This window comes from Exophiala bonariae (genome assembly GCF_035927105.1).
Source record: "Exophiala bonariae strain CCFEE 5792 chromosome Unknown scaffold_4, whole genome shotgun sequence".
Lineage (NCBI taxonomy): Eukaryota > Fungi > Ascomycota > Eurotiomycetes > Chaetothyriales > Herpotrichiellaceae > Exophiala > Exophiala bonariae.
The window spans coordinates 216,755-236,948 of NW_027042479.1; the positions used below are offsets into that span (position 1 = coordinate 216,755).

At 49.6% G+C, this 20,194-nt stretch overlaps 7 protein-coding genes across 7 annotated transcripts; 2 read left to right on the forward strand and 5 right to left on the reverse strand.

Moving 5' to 3' along the window:
- Window positions 1-479: 479 nt before the first annotated feature.
- On the reverse strand, window positions 480-1,529 carry LTR84_009633 (uncharacterized protein; the record flags this gene model as incomplete). The annotated part of the gene is made up of 1 exon (XM_064853172.1): window positions 480-1,529. The coding sequence occupies one exon, from the start codon at window positions 1,527-1,529 to the stop codon at window positions 480-482; it is 1,050 nt and encodes a 349-aa protein (XP_064709571.1).
- An 857-nt stretch (window positions 1,530-2,386) lies between these two features.
- On the forward strand, window positions 2,387-4,795 carry LTR84_009634 (uncharacterized protein; the record flags this gene model as incomplete). Its single annotated transcript, XM_064853173.1, has 1 exon — window positions 2,387-4,795. One exon carries the CDS (start codon window positions 2,387-2,389, stop codon window positions 4,793-4,795), a length of 2,409 nt encoding a protein of 802 aa, XP_064709572.1.
- Window positions 4,796-5,918: 1,123 nt separating this feature from the next.
- On the reverse strand, window positions 5,919-9,011 carry LTR84_009635 (uncharacterized protein; the record flags this gene model as incomplete). Its single annotated transcript, XM_064853174.1, has 1 exon — window positions 5,919-9,011. The coding sequence occupies one exon, from the start codon at window positions 9,009-9,011 to the stop codon at window positions 5,919-5,921; it is 3,093 nt and encodes a 1,030-aa protein (XP_064709573.1).
- Window positions 9,012-9,623: 612 nt separating this feature from the next.
- LTR84_009636 (uncharacterized protein) lies at window positions 9,624-11,786 on the reverse strand (the record flags this gene model as incomplete). Its single annotated transcript, XM_064853175.1, has 1 exon — window positions 9,624-11,786. The coding sequence occupies one exon, from the start codon at window positions 11,784-11,786 to the stop codon at window positions 9,624-9,626; it is 2,163 nt and encodes a 720-aa protein (XP_064709574.1).
- A 653-nt stretch (window positions 11,787-12,439) lies between these two features.
- LTR84_009637 (uncharacterized protein) lies at window positions 12,440-15,357 on the reverse strand (the record flags this gene model as incomplete). Its single annotated transcript, XM_064853176.1, has 3 exons — window positions 12,440-14,167; window positions 14,220-14,359; window positions 14,415-15,357. 3 exons carry the CDS (start codon window positions 15,355-15,357, stop codon window positions 12,440-12,442), a joined length of 2,811 nt encoding a protein of 936 aa, XP_064709575.1.
- A 1,759-nt stretch (window positions 15,358-17,116) lies between these two features.
- On the forward strand, window positions 17,117-17,817 carry LTR84_009638 (uncharacterized protein; the record flags this gene model as incomplete). Its single annotated transcript, XM_064853177.1, has 2 exons — window positions 17,117-17,504; window positions 17,570-17,817. The coding sequence occupies 2 exons, from the start codon at window positions 17,117-17,119 to the stop codon at window positions 17,815-17,817; spliced, it is 636 nt and encodes a 211-aa protein (XP_064709576.1).
- Window positions 17,818-18,651: 834 nt separating this feature from the next.
- LTR84_009639 (uncharacterized protein) lies at window positions 18,652-20,159 on the reverse strand (the record flags this gene model as incomplete). Its single annotated transcript, XM_064853178.1, has 2 exons — window positions 18,652-19,665; window positions 19,719-20,159. 2 exons carry the CDS (start codon window positions 20,157-20,159, stop codon window positions 18,652-18,654), a joined length of 1,455 nt encoding a protein of 484 aa, XP_064709577.1.
- Between the last annotated feature and the right edge of the window lie 35 nt (window positions 20,160-20,194).

The window sequence follows — 20,194 nt, forward strand, 5'->3', positions numbered from 1 at the left end:
TTATCCTCAACAATAAATGTACTTGACTCTAGGGGAGTTGTTACAATTAATCGTTCAGCCAGCGTCCTTCTTCACCAACAATCTTTCGGTAATTTTCTTTGACAAGAGTACTCCTGCCCGACCTTGACCCCTGAGGCCCTTTTTGGTGCAAGGAACACCAGAAGTCGCCTCCAATTCCACCAATCCTTTGACGCAATCTTCCCACGTTCTCGGCCCATGCATATTGACTATCACGCACGGATAGCGGAATCAACACCCCGTCAACCCGTTGTGACCCACGATTGAGAAGCCACGTATAAACGGTCCGTCGCGGTGGGACTATGCTCCTTGCACAAACTCGGTTAATGCCTGGGTTATCAAGCAGAAGGATAGCTCTATGGAGCACGCCTTGATGAGAATGCGAGCGAGGTATGCACTCGTACGGATACGGTAAGCAGAGTACCTAGCAGATTGTTTGATGACTTGTCTTGCGCTCAACACTAAATGTTGAATTCTTGTCCCACCAATCTCTCGCTCAGCTGCCACAATTTCTCGGCATATTGAGGATTTCTTGCCCAAGCCGTGATTTCGAAAAATTGGCAATCGTTCAAGTACAAGTTATCTCCACCAGAGGTGGCTTCCGGCAGACTAGGATCAAGCGCCGCAACAAGCGTGGTCGAAGAGCCTTGTTTCAAAGTCTTGAATCCACCAACTGCCGCTTGACCAGCCACCAGTTGTTTCAGCAGCTCTGGGTCCGTATGCCTCCATAGCTCTGTGACAATTCCACCTGGGTGCAAGGCATATGACTTTATTGCATACTTGTCGAACAATCGATGGCTAAGTGCCAACGAAAACAAAACGTTGGCAGTTTTAGACTGCCCGTAAGCCGTGATTGGGTTGTATGTGCCTTCAGTTGACATTCCATATGCTCGTACTGTGTTCAGATTTGCCCGTTCTGACTCGGGTATGTCTGATTGTGCTCGTGTGAAATTGATGTCAGAAAACCGAACTGGTGAGTATTGCACACCTAAAGAAGACACATTGATGATGCGCACGGCGCCAGATGCAGAATTTTTCGCTGCAGTAATAAGCCTGTCCATGATGAGATTGACGAAGAGAAAGTGGCCCAAATGATTCGTTTGAAACTGCATCTCCATACCCTCGGGCGAGAGCTCGAGCTGCGGAATCCGCATAACACCAGCATTACAGATGACGATATCAATCTGTGGGACATCGGAATATGCCTTGATATCTTCAGCTGCTCTCCTCACAGCAGCCAGGGACGAGAGGTCTAGCTCGAGAAATCGATAGTTGCCATGAGGATGCTTCTTTTGGAGCATGTCAATCACAGCCTGCACTTTGTCTTTTGATCTTCCTGTGAGAATCAACAATTTGGGACTTTGCGCGGCCAAGGCCTCTGCTGTGCTTTCCCCAAGACCATTCGGGGATACACCCGTGATGAGGATTGTTCTGCCTCTGATCTGTCCAGCAAATGCAGCGGCCACGGTTGAAGCCTCTGTCCGTGCGTCGAACTCGGGATGGGATGCCATGTTTTAGGTTAAAAGTCTAGCAGATGGGAATACTGCGCTTGATCGTCGATCGATGCTGTGTCGGAATCAGTGGTGGAAAGGAACACTCCCTTTATATACATCGCAACCACAGAAGTATCATTCTTCCCATCTTACGCCATCAGTCAAAGACCTACCTGGATGGACACATGAGTTCAACAACATGGACCAAAATAGCGAACAGCTGACACGTGTGCCATTTGAACATGCATTCCGGGGACATAGCATGGGGTTAAGAATGGGCAAACGTAGTACCTGCAGCTTGAGCCGCGATTAGCCTGCCGAATTGCTTCCAATCAGAGCGAGGAAATGACAAGGCTGATTCCACCACTGTACAGTGGTTGGCATGCGGTCAACACAAGTTCAAATGCAAGACTCGGTTGTATGAGCTTAATTCTTCAGACTGGCCCAAGTGTGAATCACTTTGACGGTGGAAGATTTCCGAATTTTCGCCACTCCGACCTCGTCCGGTTGCACAATGAGTATTTATTGTGACGATGCTGACATAGTGGATCCGCTTGACGGGACCATCTAATTCCATAAGGAATCAAAGTCAATGCACTTGGCCACATCGATGGCACATGTAACCTTTGCTTGTGGATTGCTCCTTGTGTTACGGATTTGTTTGTCCCAGAATTACCAAAAGTGACACAAGGTAATGAGTTGGTAGATCATAGGAATATGCTGAGTCATGCTTGTACGGTCACATGATTTCGTGGGGCTTGACACGTGACGTCATTTCCAGATTCCGAGGACTCGCAGAGCGCGTTCCTTCCCCAAAAAGTGTTGACGCGACAATGGACTCAATCCATGTCTGTAGACATCGGCAACTGGTCATTATGCCGCACGAGATAGCTGATTCGGATGCTGAATCCGACTTTAACTCTCCCCAAAAGTTGTTGGTCACACTTGATGGCGCACATGAGGCCGGAATTCCCTCTGTAGCTTCCCAGATCAATTTTGAGGATTACATGGACCCGACACAACGCCTATCGTTCTCAAGCAACCTTCAAAGTGGCGAAAAAGCCACCAATAGCACCAACAGCACCATCAGACTTTTTGATGGGATGCAAGACGCACATGATGCACTAAATGCCAGTCCTTCTGATGGTCGAAGCACAGATTCCATGAACGTGTCATCAATCATGCGGTCCAAGAAACGAGCACACAGTGTCATGCATGAAAGTTCGCACACCTCTGACTTTGATGCTCCAATCACAGCTTCTAAAGTCAAACGAACCAAGACCTACGGCCATCGCTCGAAAACTGATGGATCAGAGCACAACGATCTCTTTGCCGCATCCTTGGAACCACCCTTTGAAACAGCCAACATATCTGCAGAACAACGAACCGCTGATAAAATAACTCCAAAGACTTCCATGTATCCAGATGAGGCCTCTGATCCAGACATACCTAGCTTGAGTACTGCCGACTATCCGAAACAGATCAGTTTCTTCGACCATTCGATGCCAAACTCACTGCAAAACATTACGACCTCGACTGCCTCTATCGGGGGCTATGCTTCCATAAATCTCAACTATCGAGGCTCTGGTGAAGTTGATGTCAACTCAAACCCCTTTGGCTCCGTTAGCCAAGTCTCTCTAGATGAAGGCGTAAATCCAGTCGAGACTGAAAGGGCCACAAGCATGTTCTACGATGATCGGTCACCTCTATTGCCTGACCAGCAGAGGGAAGATTTGTATATTATCAACGAAACCAATTCACTGCCTCAACCTCTGTCGGTTGGCCCATCGTGGGAACATCCTCCTACTGTCAGTTCCCCAAATGATGGAAATCCACCCCGAGACGGATCTACCAATGTGCAGGACAAGAACGATTGGGCAGTGTCAACCTCGAAGCCAATCAGTATGACACGTACACCAACTGTCACTGAAGACCCCGTTCCCACCAAGAAACGCGGACGGAAACCGAAGAATGCGACAGCACCCACAGAACCACCGACTGCCATTGTACCTGACCAGGCGGCGGACGAGCAAAGCCTACCCGATCTTGAGCCGATACGGAGATCTCGACAGGGTACAATCGATTCAGTTTCTGCAACATCTCAAGCCTCATCTTCAAGCAGAAAAAGGAAACGAGGAAAGTCAAAGCACTTGGCAAAACCAGACGAAGCAGCTGACAGCCAGTCACCTGTGAAACAGCTCACAAGTGAATTGAATCTGAGTGACGAACAATTCATTGGGCTTCCAAAGGAAAGCTACAAGCCACGTCCGAGCAGATCGCGGTCAAAGAAGGTCATGGATGAAGATGAAGTTCTTGCCTCCGCCAAAACTGTGGAAGTTGCAACTGAAACTCCTGCAAAAAACAAGACCTTGTCAATGCACCTATCACCTCAGGGTGCACAATCCTCTGTTACAACGGGAAAGTCAAGTACTAAGAAGAGTGGCCGTAAAGCTAAAGTAAAACGAGCCAAAACAGCAGGTGTTGCACTGAAACTCGCTGAGCCGATGATCAGTGAGGGTGAGGAAGATGTGGTGTGGATGGACTCAAAGCCTGCCCCCGTCAAATTAGAGCTCCCTCGTGATCTCAAGGTAGTGAAAAAGGAGAACAACCAAAATGTCCTCGCTGAAGATGCATTGAGAGATGAGTCTGGTCCCACTCAAGGAAGAACTACCAGCATTACAATCGAGATTCCACCAGTGCTTAATGAATCTACAATCAACACTGCTTCGAAACCTGCGCCTAAGAAGCGCGGTCGAAAGCCCAAAAAGCCACAACCAGACACATCAGTGGATGCAGACCAGGCAAACAATGAAGTACTTCCAGCAGAGGACGATCGAAAACCTTTGGCTGAGAAGTCGAGTAACATTTTGCGCTCAAAAGCTAGAAGCTCCACGCCGAAGGCACCGACAGTCTCCCCATTGTCATCTCCCGAACCAGAACCGGAAACTGTCCCACAACAGACGACAACGCCAGCAAAGAACACAACGCCAACCAAAGCTATTGCTGTAGAAAAGGGTCCGACTAAACACTCCCCTATCAATCCACCTTCACTGCCTGGTAGTGTGGGAAAGAAAATAATATACCGGATCGGCTTGTCGAGGAGACAGCACATCCCCAGTCTACTGCGACGTGTGCAACGTGACAAAGCGCCACCAAAGATCGTGGTGGCAAAGGAAAAAGAAAAGAAGAAAAAGAACGCCGGCGACAATGGCAGTGATGATGATGTTGAAGATCGACGTGAAATGAGAGGTGCTGACGGCATGTTGGTCGAGTGGGGTGACTGAGCGAGTGCTTGCTTGTTTGCTTGATTCGGACGGTCTCTAATGAAGCTATGATCTATGTACCGACAGGAAAGGACTGAGGCTGACCGGAGAAAGCGACGCCGTCAAGCCTCAAGAACCAACCTGAAGAATGCAATAGACCATGGTCTAGCGGTTGACCACTTGATAGATACGGGATTGTCCCCTGGATGTCTGCCCTCCTTGCGCCACAATCAGGATCAAAGAGGTTCACCAGCTCTTGACCAACATCGGACGTATACATTATCACCCGAGGCCTAGCAGCTATAGGTACTTGTATCCGCAATCCGAACCCTTCAAGATATCCGTCATAAACATGCTCAACAAATTCACCACTTCCATGATAAGAGTGTTACAGAGCCGTAATTATTGTAGCCACACACACAACTGACCAGATCCCTATGTACTACTACTGCTTGGCTTGTTTATAGCCCCCTGCCCAGCTAGCACATACCCAAAGGACATTATATGTCATTTCGAGTCTCGTACACAGCGTGCCATACTGTAAGACACTTCATCGAGAGCCAACGCGCCGGGGAGAAGAGGAGTCCCTGGAAGTCACGAAACGAAGGACAGCTACCTGCAGGTGGTCACACATATAATAGTCGATGCTCAAACGTCCACCGGTGAAATTGGCCTCAGACATATCCCATCTGGGCCTATTCTCGAAATAGAGAGAGGCAGAGATGGGCCGGGCCGCCTCTCCACGGGGAGATCGTGTTCCATCCCTTTCTACCGAGTGCTTGCTTCGCTCTCCATGGGAACGGTTGGCGTTGGTCACTTCTCGATTGCAGAGCACGGGGTTGTGGATGTGCGAAATGTTGTAAGGAGAGCGTATCTATGTATGTACCTAATCTAAGGGTTGAAGTAACTCAAGCAGAGATTACCGCAACAGTCACGAAACCAAAAATGACGAGCATGGGTGGGAGAAATGCGTATTCGAACTACACAGCTCGCAACCGATCCATATCATGATTTGCGGCGCGCCAAAATGGTAAATGAGGGTCCATTGATATTCTATAGAATAAAGAAACAAATCCGTGTCATTCCTCACAACCCACCCTCATTTCGCCAACCATGACCATGGGTGGCGGCAGCAAGCTCACTTTCAAGGAACATACAGTCGGACAAACCCCTGCACGGCGCGTCGACAAGTAACACAATTTCCAAAATTGTTCAAGGCGAGACTGACGCGGCAGTCCTCGCAGACGCAGAGACAGCGGCAAGGCCACGCGATGATGGTCCTCGATGCGGTCTGGCACACCACGCAGGGAGGGCCCGCTTGGCGATTCGCATCGTCATCTGCGTCTCCACTCGTGGGGGGAGGTGGAGGGGCGTGTTTCTTGCGGCGGGCGAGGATCAGTGATTCAAGGACTTCGGACTCTTCAGTTGCGGTCAAGGGGCGGACACCGGAGGATCTGGTGTGATCGTTGTAGAGTGAAATGTTCGGAGGTGGGGAAAATATTTTGGAGGGAGTCGATGTGGATGGGTGAGGGAGGCGTCCGGCGAGGAGGATCTTGGCTCTTTCGCTCTCCTGTTCGCGACGGTAGCGGGATCGAGTGATGATGCCGGACGATTGTGGGGTTGCGAGATGCGAGGCAAGGATGCGAGCCTGATCCCGAGACTCTTTGTCCTGTGGATTGAGTAGCCGGGCTAAAGTCGCGGGGTCTAATGGTGAGTCGGCGAGATCTGGGGTTAATTCTCTTGTCGCTATGCCGGAGAAGGACCAGGCTGGGGTGTGAGTGGATTGTGTTGGTGTCCGTTGCCCCTCCGGCTCTGATTCCCAAGCATTATCATCATCGCTCTGATAGCTCTCAGACATTGCCGTAGACATAGAAATCATACTGGTTGTATCATCATTGTCAATGTCGGCAGGTGGTTTGTAATCGTCACTCTCGTCCTTGGTACCAAACCAGCCACCACCCTTCCACCAGTCGTAAAGCTTACTATCAAGTAATTCGTCAACTCTCTCTCCTGGAAACTCTGTCATCAAGCGAGATCGCATGTCTGGCTCAATATCGACATCCACATTGCCATCGGTGAATAGTCTCCCATCTTCAGAGAAGATCCAGCTGTCGATTGGACTGCCATTTCCGTGCCTCGATTTTCTCTTCTCCTTCTGTATTTTCTTGAGCGATCGGCCCACAATCTTTCTCAACCACCGTGGACGTGAGGTAATGCCAATACTGTCAAGCAATAATCCCAAGCCATATGCGATGTACCCTCCAATCAGAAAGAGAATACCTCGCAGGTAGATCATGAGGAGATAAAACCGGGTTGTTCTCTGCACTGCGCCGACACCACCAGCCCGGGGTGTAGGATAGACGAATGAGTCTTTGTTTGATACTTGAGTTTCTTTCTGCTCGAACTTGCGCTCCTTAGCAAAACCCGATTCCCAGACACCGCCCTTATCGGTGCCACCAGGGCTTGATGGAGGCAAACCATATTCCTCTAGGATTTGGAATGGCTGATTACTTGTGAATGGTCCATGTTCAAGTTTCATCGTTTCGAACTCATCTAAACGATCTTCTTCTAGCCAGGTGAATTGTCGTACCTCCACTGACCTGCCCTCATTCAAGAAGACAGCTTCTGAAGCCGCAGTCAATGCCGCAAAGCCAATTCGGAGTAAAGCTGTGTAAAAATCTTCATACCAGCGGATATTTATACCCCTACTCTGTACTGCAGCCTGCAGATTGTCGTGGGCAATACTGAAACGCTGCTTGAAGCTTGTCGGCTGAGGAATATGGGGATTCGTACCCAGTGAGACAGCGGTGAATACAAGGGCAATTATGTAGATAACCAGACACACCCATATTCCAAAAATGATACAAATGTGAGGCAAAAAGCCGACAATCGCAACTGTCGGGAAATGGAGCAGACTGCTGACGGGTCTATCATCACCATCTTCTCCACTTCGTACCATGACGCTCGTTGTTAGTAGGCCCCATACAAAGGAACCCATGAATGCCATTCCCCAGATGCCAGTATTGATAAGTCGTAATTGACGCTGCTTGCCTAAGACAGCAATTATGTGAGATGAAAGGGCATTCGCACATGAAAGTAGGGTGACCAAGAGAACCTCAACCGGGACATTGACTCGGTCCAAGAAATGAGGAGCAGTCAAAGAAGTTGTTGCATCAGCAATAGCGAGGATAGTCCCTGAAGCTGGTATGGTGGCCTGGTACTCGGAAGGAGCTGGAGATTCTGTAGATGTAGTCTTGCTTGCACTTGCAGACTTGCCATTACCGAAAAGTCCTAGTCCAAGAGTATGAGATATCATGGTTTCGGCTTCAGCAAAGGCGAGTGAATGTTCAAACACCGACATGCCCACCTCGGTCATACTCGGGACTTGCTGTAGTGTACAAGAAAGACTTTCTACCGCATGAGCCAAGCTGAGTCTCAAGAAAGCTGGCCAGAGAAGGGAAAATGACCCGCGTGTGGCTTTAACACCGGGCTCGGGCCTGCTGAAACCAACTGCAGCGCATGCATCGGCATCCGTAGATCGAAATAAGATGGTAGAAGTGGCTGTGTGCAAGGCACCACCATCCGAAGACCAATCGAGGAGACTATACTTGTTGTTATCACCATGGCGATACAGCGAGAAATCTGGCGACGTTTGACACCTAATGGCCTGCAAGAGATTGTGAATTTGACTTGTAAGTAGCAAGATGGGTACAATCCGAAGGGCTAGTCTCCGAGACCAGGTGAAACGGATTCGCTGTCTTGACGCCCCATAAACACCTATCCGGTTGAGGATGAGAGCCATGGCAAAGCAGGTGAAAGCCCATCTTGAAGTCAGGTAGTGCAACATCCCCCAATAACTCTTGAAGGTGCTCGCCTGGAAGGCCTCAGCAAAGAAAGCCGCCCAGCTCTCTTGAGTTGTTTGTGCAAGACCTTCGACGACCGCTGGTTGTGCATCGGCCATGTGTGCCCCAAGAGCACCAGCGGCAGCGTTCAAGCCGCCTGCGCCTGCGTTGCCTGTAAACCCGAAGGTTGCGAGTATGTAGTTGTTCCAAACGTGTAAAAAGACCCGGTCGACTCGTGTGGCAAAGCGGAAAGGAAATCGGATGATCTGCTCAAAGGAAGGGTTGCCGAAGAATGAGGAAGATACGTTCGTCGCAGCAGTCTTGAATGCCGCGAAGTCTACTACGACTGGCGATGCGACAGGCTGTGTGGTAATAGTTGATGCTATGGAGACCATCTCTATCTCCCCGCGCCTGCGGGTGAAAGCCCACGCTTAACGCATTGGATACCGAGGCAGTCAAACTCTCCCAAAGTAGAGGAGCACAGCCTGATCCGCTAAACAGTGAATTTAAATCTTGTGAGAACGTGATGTAGTGTGAGCAATGGGAAGAGAGGGAGTGACTCCAGGTTGATGACCTAGAAGTTGGACCTGGATTGAAGTCGTGATAGAATCGGCCGGAAGCCCAGTTATGCCGAGCCGACAAATAGCCGGCCGCAAGATCCACAGCCTGTGTAAGGCTGCAAACCACGGGGATCCAAATGAAATTATGTTTCGCAAATCAAATACGTCCACAATAACAGGATTGGAAATGACGGCAAAATATGGAAACAGAAGAAAGCAACTTGCCCAGGTAGTTTAGTAGAGGAAACGAATCTTATTACTCCCCCTACTTAGGGGCGATACTAAAGAGGGAATGCAGCATTTCATGCGTAATCCCGCTTCTGGGAGAGAGACGCCGCAGTGAAAGTAAATCTCAGATTTGTGGTTGTCCAGAACTCAACATTACCTATTTCGGAAGCATGCAACTCCCCTGAATGGAGAGCCTCTTTCCTTGACCACATAATAGGACTATTCTGACGCCTTCCCAAGAGCCAGGGCTTCCTTCTCCGGATCCCATGTTCCCAGATAACTCCCGAGATCATCCATGACAGCGTCAACATCAAAATCATCCTGAGGTATCTCTATGTCATCTTCAATCATACCCAGAGCTCTCACGCGTTGTGCATCCTGCTTGAATGAGGAGGAGGCCGTCTTATGGATGCCTGATATCAGACCCAACGCACTGGGATTGGACGATGATTTCAAGATTCCTCTTGGAGTTCCAGTTCCATTTTTTGTTGCTCTTTCTGTAAGCGGGACGTTCGGTATTGCCTCTGACACATGGTGGATACTATGGACACTGTTCTCGTCATCGTCTTCATCCTCCCACGTCGTTTTGAGACAGTTGAGGTGGTCACGGTCCATCTTTGGAGACTTGGCGACTTTCATGATAGCTTTTAGCGATCCCATGGAGGAACTGGAGGAGGCTCCTTCGGGGGCAAAAGATGTTCGTTTTCCTTTGCTCGTCCGGCGCACTTTCGTCGCTGTCCGTGGTGTTGTATTGTTCTGTATACCTGTTGTCTTTTTGGGTTTCTTAATAGTGCTGAAAACAATCGGCGTGATGCTTTCAATCATTTGTTGCGTATCTGATGGCCATACCGATGCGGGCTTCGGCGTTGTTTCCGACTGCATTGCCACAGGCTGTTCAAACTGATCTCTAGGTGCAATACCATTGTAGAGGCCTGGTGCCGGGATCCCCAGCGCCTGGGATGGAGCGTTATTTTCCGGTACATCTGGCACATCACCGTTGACTTGATCCACTGTGCCTTGATCTGGTCTGCAATCGATGTCCCGCCTGGGTTCTTCGAGCAGGGCACCCGGACCAGAGAGATTGGAAGGTGCTGACTCTAATGTAACTTGGATTGGGATCTGGGCAGATGGAATGTCACGATTGGTGCTTGGTCCTGAGTTTGCTTTGACTGACGGCGCCGTGGCATGTTCGATCAAGCCAGGCGAGTTGCCTTCTATGGCAGTATGTAACGACTCTGCCTGTTCGCTTGATTTCGAGGCTGTTTGGATGTCAACATTCGATGGAACTTTGACTTGAGTGGTTTGTTCCCCGGAGGGCTCTTGTGCACCGGTAAACCCTGCACCTTGAATGGTCTCTTTGGTAGTTGCACGGCGATATTCGAAGGCAGGCAAATGACTTGAGGGAGGGATTGTATGCAAAGACCTCCGCTTCAGGGCGAGGATTGCATCCTCCGCTCGTGAACCACTATTTGAGGCCAGTATTGGGCGATGTGTAGCAGTAGCTAACACATCGGGCGGCTCATCACTTTGAGTATCTTTCATTGACTCATCATTTAGTCGGTGGGGACTGTCTGGTGTCGTTGATATATCTGGATGTGCTGGGACTTCCAGATGCTCTTCCGCTGCTGGAGGATGGTCCACTCCGGGTGCCAGCGGACGTTGTAGAGGCGGTAGAGGTACATGACCCACAATATCGTCCGGTACTGGGGGGAATTCAATTTCAAGAACAGGCGATTCCCACTTTTTCGAGCGCTTCTTTGTTGGCCTGGTTAAAAGGCTAGGAGAAGATTGAGGGAGAGATTCTCCCGGCTGGGAACTGTTCTCATTTTTCCTAAGCCAGTCCTCCACCTGTCGTATCTTTGATTCTGGTGTTCCGATATATGCAGCGGCAGTGGAACTCGTCTGCTTGACGGGAAGAACTGAATTGGAGGTACTTGTCGTTTTGCCAGGCAGATGCTGCTTGCTGATCTGTTTGGTAGGGTATATTGGTGTCAGTATATCATGGGAGACCTTGTTCGCATGAGGTGAGGTGCCCGCGATTTGTGGTTGAGGCTTGATAGTTGTCTCCGGAACTTCCAACTGTAGTCTTCCAGTCTCAGTATTCTTTTCTCCCTTCGTCTTTCTCCTCCAAGGATTTTTCCATCCCTTATCAAAAGGGCCCTTCAACTGTGCACTCAGGATGAATAAGGGCTGGCCTCGCAAGTATGCCGCAGCATAGCTCTCAATTCGTCGCCTTTTCGCCGCCCTCTTCTCTGGGGAATCGTCAGGGTCCTCATCACCCTCGTCGTATACTATGGTATTGTGACAAATTGGGTATTCCTCTGCAGAGACTGGCGAAACTGGTCGTGGGTATTCCGGTACCTTCGCTTTGCCCCCAGGCATCTCGAACGTTCAAATGGTAGAAGTGGAGGACTGCAGGAGGACCGCAACGAAGAGGAAAATACAGAAGCAATCGCTCAAATGCAAGGACATGAGGGTCTCCCGATTGAAGAACGGATGCTACTAGTAACAAAAGGTTGATCAATACGAATGGGTAATATGTAACCACTTAAAGCCTCAACGCGTTTGGAGCTGGGCAACGCGTTTCACGCGACAACCGTTCTCCACGTGACGTCAGGTGGCTAGGCAGCAGAATCTCGATTTATCTTTCCAACATTCCACCACGAAGTTATGAATCAATCTCGGTACGTTCGCTATGCAAAGATCATGGTCAGATATAGATTGGATTCTTATTTGTGAATCAATTTTTCATTTTCGATTATTACTGCTGTGGTAAGGAAAACAACTATTGAAAGACTATGCAAAACATTTTCATAACACTTCCATCGTGTATGCAACCCAATCCGCCCGATTTCTGTTGTCAATAATCTTTTGACAGTCATGTTGAAGATTTGTAGTCGTCAAAACTTTGAAGGGTTTGGATCGCCAACTACCTCACCATCTTGCGACTGCATACGCAACAAGGGTATCATCGTAATTTCCCAAAGACCTCATTAAACGAAATCTGCCGTGGACAAGACATCTCACCAATTCATTTACTGACGGGTGACGTTATCATGATAGGTCTGGGTGTTGGTGTTTCCACCGAGGCCTGAGCCAACAACACCTTGGTTAGTACCAAAAGCTTGGTCGACTTGGTTGCTGAATCCTGCACCAGAGCCTGGGATTTGTCCACCGAGCTGAGTTCCAGTAACGCCGCTGCCGAGTCCTTGGCCAGCTCCGGCACCTTGACCAGGAATGGCAGAAGATGTTCCATAACCACCTGTGCCAGTTTGGGGAAGAGGGGCACCATATCCTGCTCCAGTGCTACCGGCACCAGTGTCATAGCCAGCACCAGTGCCATAGCCAGAACCTCCAAGGCCGCCCTGAGGAACACCTCCAAGACCTCCTTGGGAGGTACCACTATGGGCATTGGGGTGATTACCTCCACGGATAGCAGCAGTGGTGGTGTTGTGCGACTTTCTCTGCACCTGGGCAAGTTTGGGGATGTTGGAGGATGGTTTGGCGCTGCCAATGCTGAACACTGGTGACTCCCATCGGTCTCCCTTGGCAGCGAGTTGTTTATACTCAGTTGCTTTAGAAGAGATGCCACCGGGAAGAGAGATGTTCTTGAACATGGAATCTTGTTGGGTGATGGCAACATTGACACTAGTCTTGGATGCAACGGCCTCCGCCTTCTTCTTCTTCTCCGTGAACTGCTTCTGGAAAGAGTTGACATAAGATTGATAGATGTTTGGCGCGTTCTCGGGATCTTTCTTCGCGGCCTCAACACCACGTTGGACATCTTGGTAAACACCCCAGGCAAAAGTGTCGACTTTCTCGAAGCTGTCTTTGATTTGCTTCTCCAAAACCTTTTGAATGGCTGGTCGCATTGCCTTCAACAACAGTGGCTTCGCGATCGAAAACAGCAACTTGTGATTGGATTGTTTCACCTTGATGCTCAAATTCTTGATCGTAACATCAACCTTGTCCACAACGATGAAGTGGGTACGATCAGATTTCTGTGCATTGCGTGCAGCAATTTTGAAGCTGAAACCTTCGCCACCTAGGAAGATGTCCATGACACCCTTGTCTGTGATCGAAGGAAACCCTTGCTTCCTCTTGATGTAGTATGCAACATCTTTCAAATCCATCTGGCACCCAGACGCGGAGATCATAACCTTATTATCCCGCTTGCCTCTGATGGACTTGCGGCCAAAGCGCCAATAATTGTCGCTGCCAAACTCGACAGAGTTGGGGAAGAGGTTATCACTCTCAATTACCAAGTTCTCCACGACTGCATCGATCATAGGATCCGACACCTCGATGCGAGGAATTGGAACATAACGAGTATTCTCAAAGATGGCAGGAATGATGACCTCTGTAAGATCCTTGATGAGATGAGGCTTGAATGTAGCCTTACCGTTCTCATCATTGCCGAGATCCAAGAAAAGTTTGGTGACGGCGTCGGCAAATGCCTTGTTCTGTGGGTCCTGGTCGAATTGTTCGCCGAGGAACTTAACCTCGTCAAGAATGCGGTCAGTATGATCACGATAGCGGTCACGGAGCAGGAATCGACCTTGGTCGTAGAGACGATTCCACTCGTCGTTGGAGCTGTCTTGAAGGATGAATCCTTGCTCTTTGAGTGTTCTGCGGATGAAGTTGTCAAGTGACTTGAACCAGTTCTTAAGCTCAGGATCACGATCGGCATCTCGGTAAATTTGATTCAAGGCATCGAAGAAATCATCGGTGCTGGTGGAGTTGGCGAAACGTTCAATCAAAGTCTTCAAATTTGTCAGCGTTGATTTATTATCATGATAGAGACCTAAAACACACCTTGAGGTTAGCTTCAGCAGATTTGAGTTCGTTGTCAGTGTGGGCACCTTTGACAGCTCCTTTCGATTGAGCCGTAACGTCAGTGGCGTGACCGCCATATGTCTCAGCGAGCGAGAGTAATGTGTCAATTGCTTGTTGATCTTGAATAGATTGTTAGCCAAAATGTTCTCCGTCTGAGAATGGGAAGTGTCTCACAGTCTGAGTGGCCTTGGATTTCCACGACCATCTTCTTCAAACGCCAGATAGTTTGCTCGCGGCGTTCTTGGGGCATCTTTTGTCCGATATAGTTTTTAGTGTTTTGAATTGCGACACTCTTTGCCTTTTTCGCATTTTCTTGTTGTTCGTCGGGAATGTTGGCCTGGGCTTGAGCTTTCAGATTATCGACAGCTTGGCCAAGACCGGCGCGACCTGCATCACGGGGGTCTTGCGAAGGATGAGATTGGGCTGCATCCCGCCCTTGTTGAGCAGAGTCTTGGGCAATGTTCTGAGCCTGTTCTCTGCTGACAGGAGAATTCTTGTCAAAAGCTGAGCGAGCCTGGGTTTTGAGGTTGTCCCTAGAGAGATCGGGAACGTCATGCCATGTGTTGTCTTCGGCTGGATGATCAATCTGTTGTAGCTGGTCCTCGGATGGGTTTACTTTGTTCGCCGCTTTTGAAGCTGCATCGCCAGCCATGTCACGGGCGAGGATTGAAGCATCGGAAAGAAGCTTGCGGAACTGGCCATTGGAAAGAATCAATCTTCCCAGGGTTTTCAAGCCATCAAGTGCCTCGTTGCCATGCTGTTGGGCAGTGGCCTTGTCTGTTGGGGCACCAGGCAACTTGGCTGTCGAGCCATCGATATGTTGGGTATCCCAGATGAAGTCCTGCAACAACTCTCCCTCGTTTTTGCTGAGGAGGAGAAACTTTGCCTGCTTGACAACTTCCTTGGCATCAGCAACGAGGCTTTGACCTTCAGATGACAGTTTCTTTGAGGGTGATGCGAGAGCCTTTGACTCCAAAAAGCTGTTTAGTGCGATATCGATCTGTTGGTTCGATGGGACCTTTCCATTAGCGAAAGCTTGGTAGATGCCATAAAGTTGCAGCTTCTGGTTAATGTCCTTCTCCTTGATCGCCGTGTTGGTCAGCACGTTGACGGACATGTTGAGAAATAAGGAAGGTTTGCGCGCAAATGGATATCAGAGAGGTATGAAATAGATTAGGTGTATCACAGGATCAGCGGGTATCAAATGAAAAAAAGGTGCTGAGATTGCTGTGGGAGGGTAAGAGTTGGATCAATTACTAGAGTTTGAGGGTATAATGGAAGGACAAAAGAGCCTGTGCAAATGACGGGGGGAGCAGACGTATATGAACGATGGGTCAGGAGAGAAAGCGGGCACACGGGCGGTCAACAGAGACACTACAGCACGCGTCCACATGAGTACCAAGAGATGAAAAGATGGGAATCCCGCCACGATTTCCCACTGACCAGGCAAATAGGCTCGTTGGTTTCGAGCGTTTAGTCCACATCCAAAGGTCGTGGCTGAACCAAGGTGAGCAAAGTGCTACATCACAGCGCATAATTGACTGGTGGATGGTGGATCCAGGAGGCATGAAAACAAACGATGATGTAGAAAGCTAAGAAATTCCAGAGTTAGTGATGTCATTTTCGCCCTGTCGTCATGCACAAGCTTCTAGCTATGTTGCAAGGCTTGCTCCAGGGGCATTTCCACCCAGAGGACCGAGTATTCTCTTAATAGGTTCCGTGCTCCAGATCTCCGTGGCCACCCTTAAAGTTGTTGGTTTTCATGTGGACTCCGATGTACCTAAGCAGCTCGGCAGACTACTTAGCGAGCGACAAGACCAGGCGACACATCCAGAACGGGTAGGACACTCTGTTTTCGTCCAACGTGAATTTGGTACCCTCCATCACCTCGTACGTCGTCGGTGTGAAGCATTGATCGTAGCTGGAAGCGCCATGGGATGCCATCATTGCCATCGACTTTCAACAAGTTGGATAATCTGGAGATCCGAGTTAGGAAATTATCAACCGACTATTCATGCCATGCACAAGCCAATGACGCGTCGTACGCTGGTCAAGCATGTTAGCGTTGTCCAACACCCACCGTCTCTAGACTGCCGTTACCATCGTCATCATTGCGGCATCGAAAGGTGAAATCTTTGATCGTGCTCAGAAGCCTGTCAAACATGGCCGCTTTCAGCTGAGCTTGCAAGATGATTGTTCCAAAACTGTAATTGCGTGGACTTTTCCCCACAAGCATGACGTTTTAAGCAGCCTTCAAAACCAGGATTGGCGAGTCGCTAGGGAAGTCTTCCCACCAATGAACTCTATCTCAGATATTGTTCCTGAGTAGTTTGTGGCTGGTGAGATGGTCAAGCCACAATCCCCAACATGCATGGACACTCACCAACTTCAAGAGAAGTTAAGTTGGAAGTAGCTCTTCCCAGTAGACATTCGACACCACAGTGTGCGTGTGCTTCACATGAGGATCTCCAGTAAGCGGACTTATCTAGTTAGGAATGCCGTAAGAAGCTTGAATAAGATGATCCTAAATGCCGAAAATAGGGCTTCAGATGCATGGAGGGTGCACTCCAGAGTCAACTGTCTTCTTCAACAGAGAATGGAGGCGTCACGTGATTCTTCCACTTTACGCGGTGCTCCAAGTTGAACGCGACTTCCCACCCCAACTTGAAGTTAGCGTGGCTTCCTCGCCGTTGCTAAGGCAGCCGCCCCCTTGTGAAATTTGACAACGTCATGCAAAGGCCACATCTGGCCCTCACTCAACCACCACATCAATAATTCTTGAACAGGGCTCAACACCTATAACGAACAGGGCGCTTGCTACACCAACGACTCTTCCAAAACTCAATCAAAACAGCTTCAACGCTTCAACACCCAGAATGGCCCGCGGTCGGAAACCCAAAAACACCGTTGCAGGAGCCGCATCAGCTGCTCAGTCCAGGCTATCCTTCAACAACAGTTCAGCCAAGGTCACCAAATCATCGACCCGTGCAAACAATGCAGATAAGAAAGCTGAAACACTGAAGATCTCAGAGCCAGTGCCGTCGCGGCTAAGAGAAGAAGTCAGTGCAGATGTCGAACTCACCCCGGAGCCGGAGGTCAAGGAAGTGGATGTCGTGATCCGAGAGTCACCGCGCAAAGCAAAGTCACCTAAAAAGATAGATGCACTCGTGAGAGATGAGCGCGAGGTGGCAGCAGAAAAAGTCACAGATGCTCAGATCAAGCGCTATTGGAAAGCTGAGGAGGATGGTCGATTGGCACCAAGAGGTAATCCATTATAGTTTATTTGTTCCTGCCTTCATTGAGCATCATTCTGACCGACTCTGACACAGTTCACCAATCCTCCCTCTCACTGCATGAGAAGATCCTGCGCCATTTCGATCTCTCCTCACAATACGGCCCGTGCATCGGTATCCCACGCCTGGCACGGTGGAAGCGAGCAAACATGCTGGGATTGGAGCCACCGACTGAAGTCCTCGCTGTGCTACTGCGTGAAGAGAACAGTAAGACGAGTCAAGGCTGTGGGAAGATTGCCTACATCGATGAACTGGGTGGCGGCAAGGCTGTCTTGGTCGAGTAATAGTTGAAACGCTGATCTCGAATGTGTTCCTCTCAGCGGGATGGCGGCGTTTATGGAGGTGCTATTCGATACTATGACATTATGGCGGTTTCCCAGTGCTCAAAAACGGGAAGTCAATGGGCGTTCTGGCGTGAATTTATGGACGGTGGTTTGTGGACAACCAGAGCGGGGGATCTGAGGGACGTCGTATTGTGTGACATGGGCCGATCTATGCATGGCCTTTGCAGCCAAAAATGGCGACGGAAGCCTTTGTGACTGCTCTGTCTATGTTCGATGGGGCGACGCAACCTTCATCTCATCGGACACAATGCAACTTAGTTATAGGCCTGGTCGACTCAATTCAGTGATAGTGTTGAGATCATTAAAGACTTCATTCACTGCAGATCAATGCCCATGGTAGCAGCTGCGAGCCATTCCCTGTCTTACAGAGGGAACAAAAACCAAGAGCAAATATGGCCATAAAACGGTGTTTTTCGTTACCATCCTACCGTAATCTAAAACTAATGTATTTACGCTCATATCTCGAGTTCAGCCTTCCACTGGCAAGACAAAATTGCCTCAAGACCGACCACTCGCCGTCCCGGTTACGGTTCTCACACACATCAAAAGGCTCCAAACAGACTCAACGCCGGAAAGGAATCAATCCATGAATGCCCCTATTTTTCCGTCGGATCGCATCAGACGCATCAATCCCGAGCCAGACCATCAACACAAATTTCTGCTTTTTGATGGCGGTGAGGATGCTTGCGCTCAAGAGATCAAATCATACAACAACATCGACAAGAACACCAACAGTCAAGTCGGTCATCGGAATGCTCAAATGAGACAACAGGTCTAGCCACCGAATTCGGGGATGGTGGATTTCTTGCCGAGCAGAGCCAATGGGACGATACCACTGACGTGCATCTCGGGTCCATAAACGTGCATGTTGAGTTGCAGCTCCTCACCAACAGCCTTGATGTTCTTGAGGCCTTCCTGGTAATTGGGGCCTGCTCTTCGGACCCAGATTTGGACCTTGTGCTCATTGAGGACGGTGGCAACTTCCCGCAGGGCGCGGATGACACCCTTGAATGTCGAGGCGACGTTTGTGAAGTTGGCAATACCACCACCAATGAAAAGGACCTTGCCCTCTGGGTGTTGGGGAGCGCGGAGCATAAGATCTAGAACAGTTCGGGCGTAGTTATATGTTTGAGTCTCGGTGGGTGCACCTGAGTATTCACCGTAGTTGGCCAACTCACTGACGAAACCTGCTGAGGCAATGGCATCGGCATAAACGACAGATGCACCACCTCCGGCGACCAAAGTCCACACGCGACCCTGGGCGTTCAGAACTGTGAGTTTGAGTGAAGCACCAGTCTTGGCATCCATATCAGAGATGTATTTCTCTTCCTTGGTAAGTTCGCGACCGAAAGGCGCAGGGAACTCCAGCGGGGGGCCAACATCGATGGTGACTTTCCCATCAGTCTTGACTCCGGGAAGACCAAGGGCAGCTGGGCTCCGTGCAATGGCCCACTTGGTGCCACATTCGAAGTCAGCCGTTTGGTCGATTTTAGCAGCGAGATCGAGGAAGTGGACCTCTGCAGAGGTGCCGGCAGCGTTGGGAATGACGACCAAGGGGTTGATTTCAAGGTAGGTGAATTGGCAGTCAACATAGACAGAGTATAATCGGACAATGAAGTCCAAGAGGACATTGTGAACACCCTTGGGGACCTTCTTGAGGAGGGCGGCAGCTAGTTCTTGGTTGGAAGGGAATTTCTTGAGGTCAACTGGGATCAAGATCTTCTCGGCCTTTGCATCGACATCACCGACGTCGACACCACCTTCGTGAGTGAACAAAATCCAATCACCCTATTTTGAGAGGTTAGTCTAGGTTTTCAATCACATGCAGTTTGTGTACTTACATCTCGGACAGAGTTGATGTTGATATAGTACTCGGTATCTTGGGGATGAGGAACGAATGGCTCGACGAGGAATTGTCTCAGATATCCAACCACTGTCTCGACCTTTTGTTCCTTGCCGGCTCTTGCAGCAATCCACGCCTTGGCCTCAGGCCATGTCTTGTTCAATGCAAGCAATCCACTCTTTCCTCGTCTCTTGATCAATTGATCTGGCTTTGCGACGAATTTGGAGCCAGGAGTCAAAAGCCATGGGAAGGTGGCCTCAGCTTGGTTCAGGATGGTCTCAACACTCTCGTCCTCAGGGAAATAGAGAGATGCGAGTTTTGCGGGGGCATTGTGCACACCACTGGGCTTCAGGGGAGTGGGCTTGACAACTGGGGCACGAGTAAGGTGGTAGTTGAGGATGGCCTTGCCGTCGGCTTCGAGAATGGACTTTGCTGACATTTTGGCGGCGGTGAGGGGTAGAGTGAGGACAGGTG